The sequence below is a fragment of the Anarrhichthys ocellatus genome, unplaced genomic scaffold (genome assembly GCF_004355925.1).
Source record: "Anarrhichthys ocellatus isolate YVR2014 unplaced genomic scaffold, GSC_Weel_1.0 scaffold64, whole genome shotgun sequence".
NCBI classification, from domain to species: domain Eukaryota; kingdom Metazoa; phylum Chordata; class Actinopteri; order Perciformes; family Anarhichadidae; genus Anarrhichthys; species Anarrhichthys ocellatus.
Window position 1 is genome coordinate 734,013 of NW_022280094.1, and position 1,666 is coordinate 735,678.

At 46.3% G+C, this 1,666-nt stretch overlaps 1 protein-coding gene across 1 annotated transcript in view; it reads right to left on the bottom strand.

Moving 5' to 3' along the window:
• Positions 1 to 1,666, bottom strand: part of LOC116397223 (synaptosomal-associated protein 25) — a 17,426-nt gene that overhangs the window by 2,801 nt on the left and 12,959 nt on the right. Inside the window, exons 5-6 of the mRNA XM_031872476.1 lie at positions 520 to 631; positions 52 to 198 (exon numbers count right to left, since the gene is read on the bottom strand). Coding sequence (XP_031728336.1) covers positions 52 to 198; positions 520 to 631 — 259 coding nt within the window. The remainder of the gene's footprint in view (positions 1 to 51; positions 199 to 519; positions 632 to 1,666) is intronic.

Below are 1,666 nucleotides of genomic sequence, written 5' to 3' on the forward strand. Positions count from 1 at the left end.
TCTCTCTCTCTCTCTCTCTCTCTCTCTCTCTCTCTCTCTCTCTCTCTATACCTCCGTATGTGTCCTCCGCTCATGATCATTTGCTCCCTTTCATCAACGACTCGAGACGATGGCGGCTGATTAGACACAACGCCGTCCTGACCGGATCCTCCGCCCCAAACTGGCTTGCACGCCCCGCTCTCGTCAAAGGCCTTCAGTCTGAGAGAGAGAGAGAATGTCTTTTTATCGTTCACTTGTTAAATGTGATGCACAAGAACCACACTGCACCCATACTGGCCTTACAGCTGCACTGCAGACTTTATTGTTTTATAGGTATGCAAGCTGTAGTGGAAAAGTGTCTGTTAGGTAACGCATGCATGGAACCTCGTGTGGGTACAGCAGTGGTCCGTTTATACAGTAGAGATGACAAACCGGTTGTAAGATGATATCCAAACAGCTGAAAATCAATACAACAAAGCAAGCGGGCAACAAAAGAAAGCAGGAATAAAGGGTGTGGTGTAAAAATCTGACACCACCTACTTATCACAGGAGCAGAGGCCACAGCACTTGCCCAGGTCAGTCAGGTTTTTCTCTGCCTCCTTCATATCAGAGTTGATCTGATCCAAGCCCTCCTCTATACGCTCCAACTGCTCTATGAGAGGAGAGAGAGGAGGATGGAGGGGTAGGCAGGAGGAGAGGATGAAAGGCAGAACAAAGGTGGACACGGAGAAGGAGTGGAAAGACGAGCAGGGGAAGGAAGACAGATGGGGTGGAGTGGGAGGGAGGAAGGCGGTGGAAGAGGAAGGTGAAAGTGTTAGAGGGGGAAGAGGACGTAGCAGGAGAGGAGACGGAGGAGAGGTGGGTGGATGGAGATGATGGGGAGAAGAAATAGCAAGGAAAGAGGTAAGAGAAAAGAGAAGGAGAGGAAAATTGGAAGAATGGAGGGAGGAGATGGTGGAGGGGAGCGGCAACGTAAATTCACCCACTGTTTCCTGAAAGCCCCGCAGCTGAACTTAAAAAAATAAATAGTTACCAGCTACTGAACATGAGATGCCCACAACTAAAAAACAAAGAAATCCACTGACAAATCATAAATAACATCACTCTGCACAAACAAGGCCACGCGTGGCAGAGCCGCGCGTGTCGATGTGCCGGTTGTTTGCACCCTGACCTCAGGGCCCAGTTCCATCATGTTTTATAACTCAGTAAACTCAATTAAAAAGCAGTGTATGTTTATAGAGATTGTTCATGAAAAAGGTTTTTTGCTGAGTTTTCTTAATTGAAATAGTAATTTAGTGCTTGTATGAAATAATCATGTGTTTGAATTTATCTACTTACCATTTCTTATGTATTCTATTCATATTTGCCCAGATATCAAAATGTATCATTTTTTGTTAATCATGGAAATTTCAAAAAATCTGTAAATATGGATGGATGGACAGACGGATTGATGGATGGATGGATGGACGGGTTGATGGATGGGTGGATGATGGATGGATGGATTGACGGGTTGATGGATGGGTGGATTGATGGATAGGTGGGTGGATGGATGGATGGATGGATGGATGGATGGATGGATGGATGGGTGGGTGGATGGATGGGTGGGTGGATGGATGGATATATGGATGGATGGATCGATGGATGGATTGACGGGTTGATGGATGGGTGGATTGATGGATGGATGGAT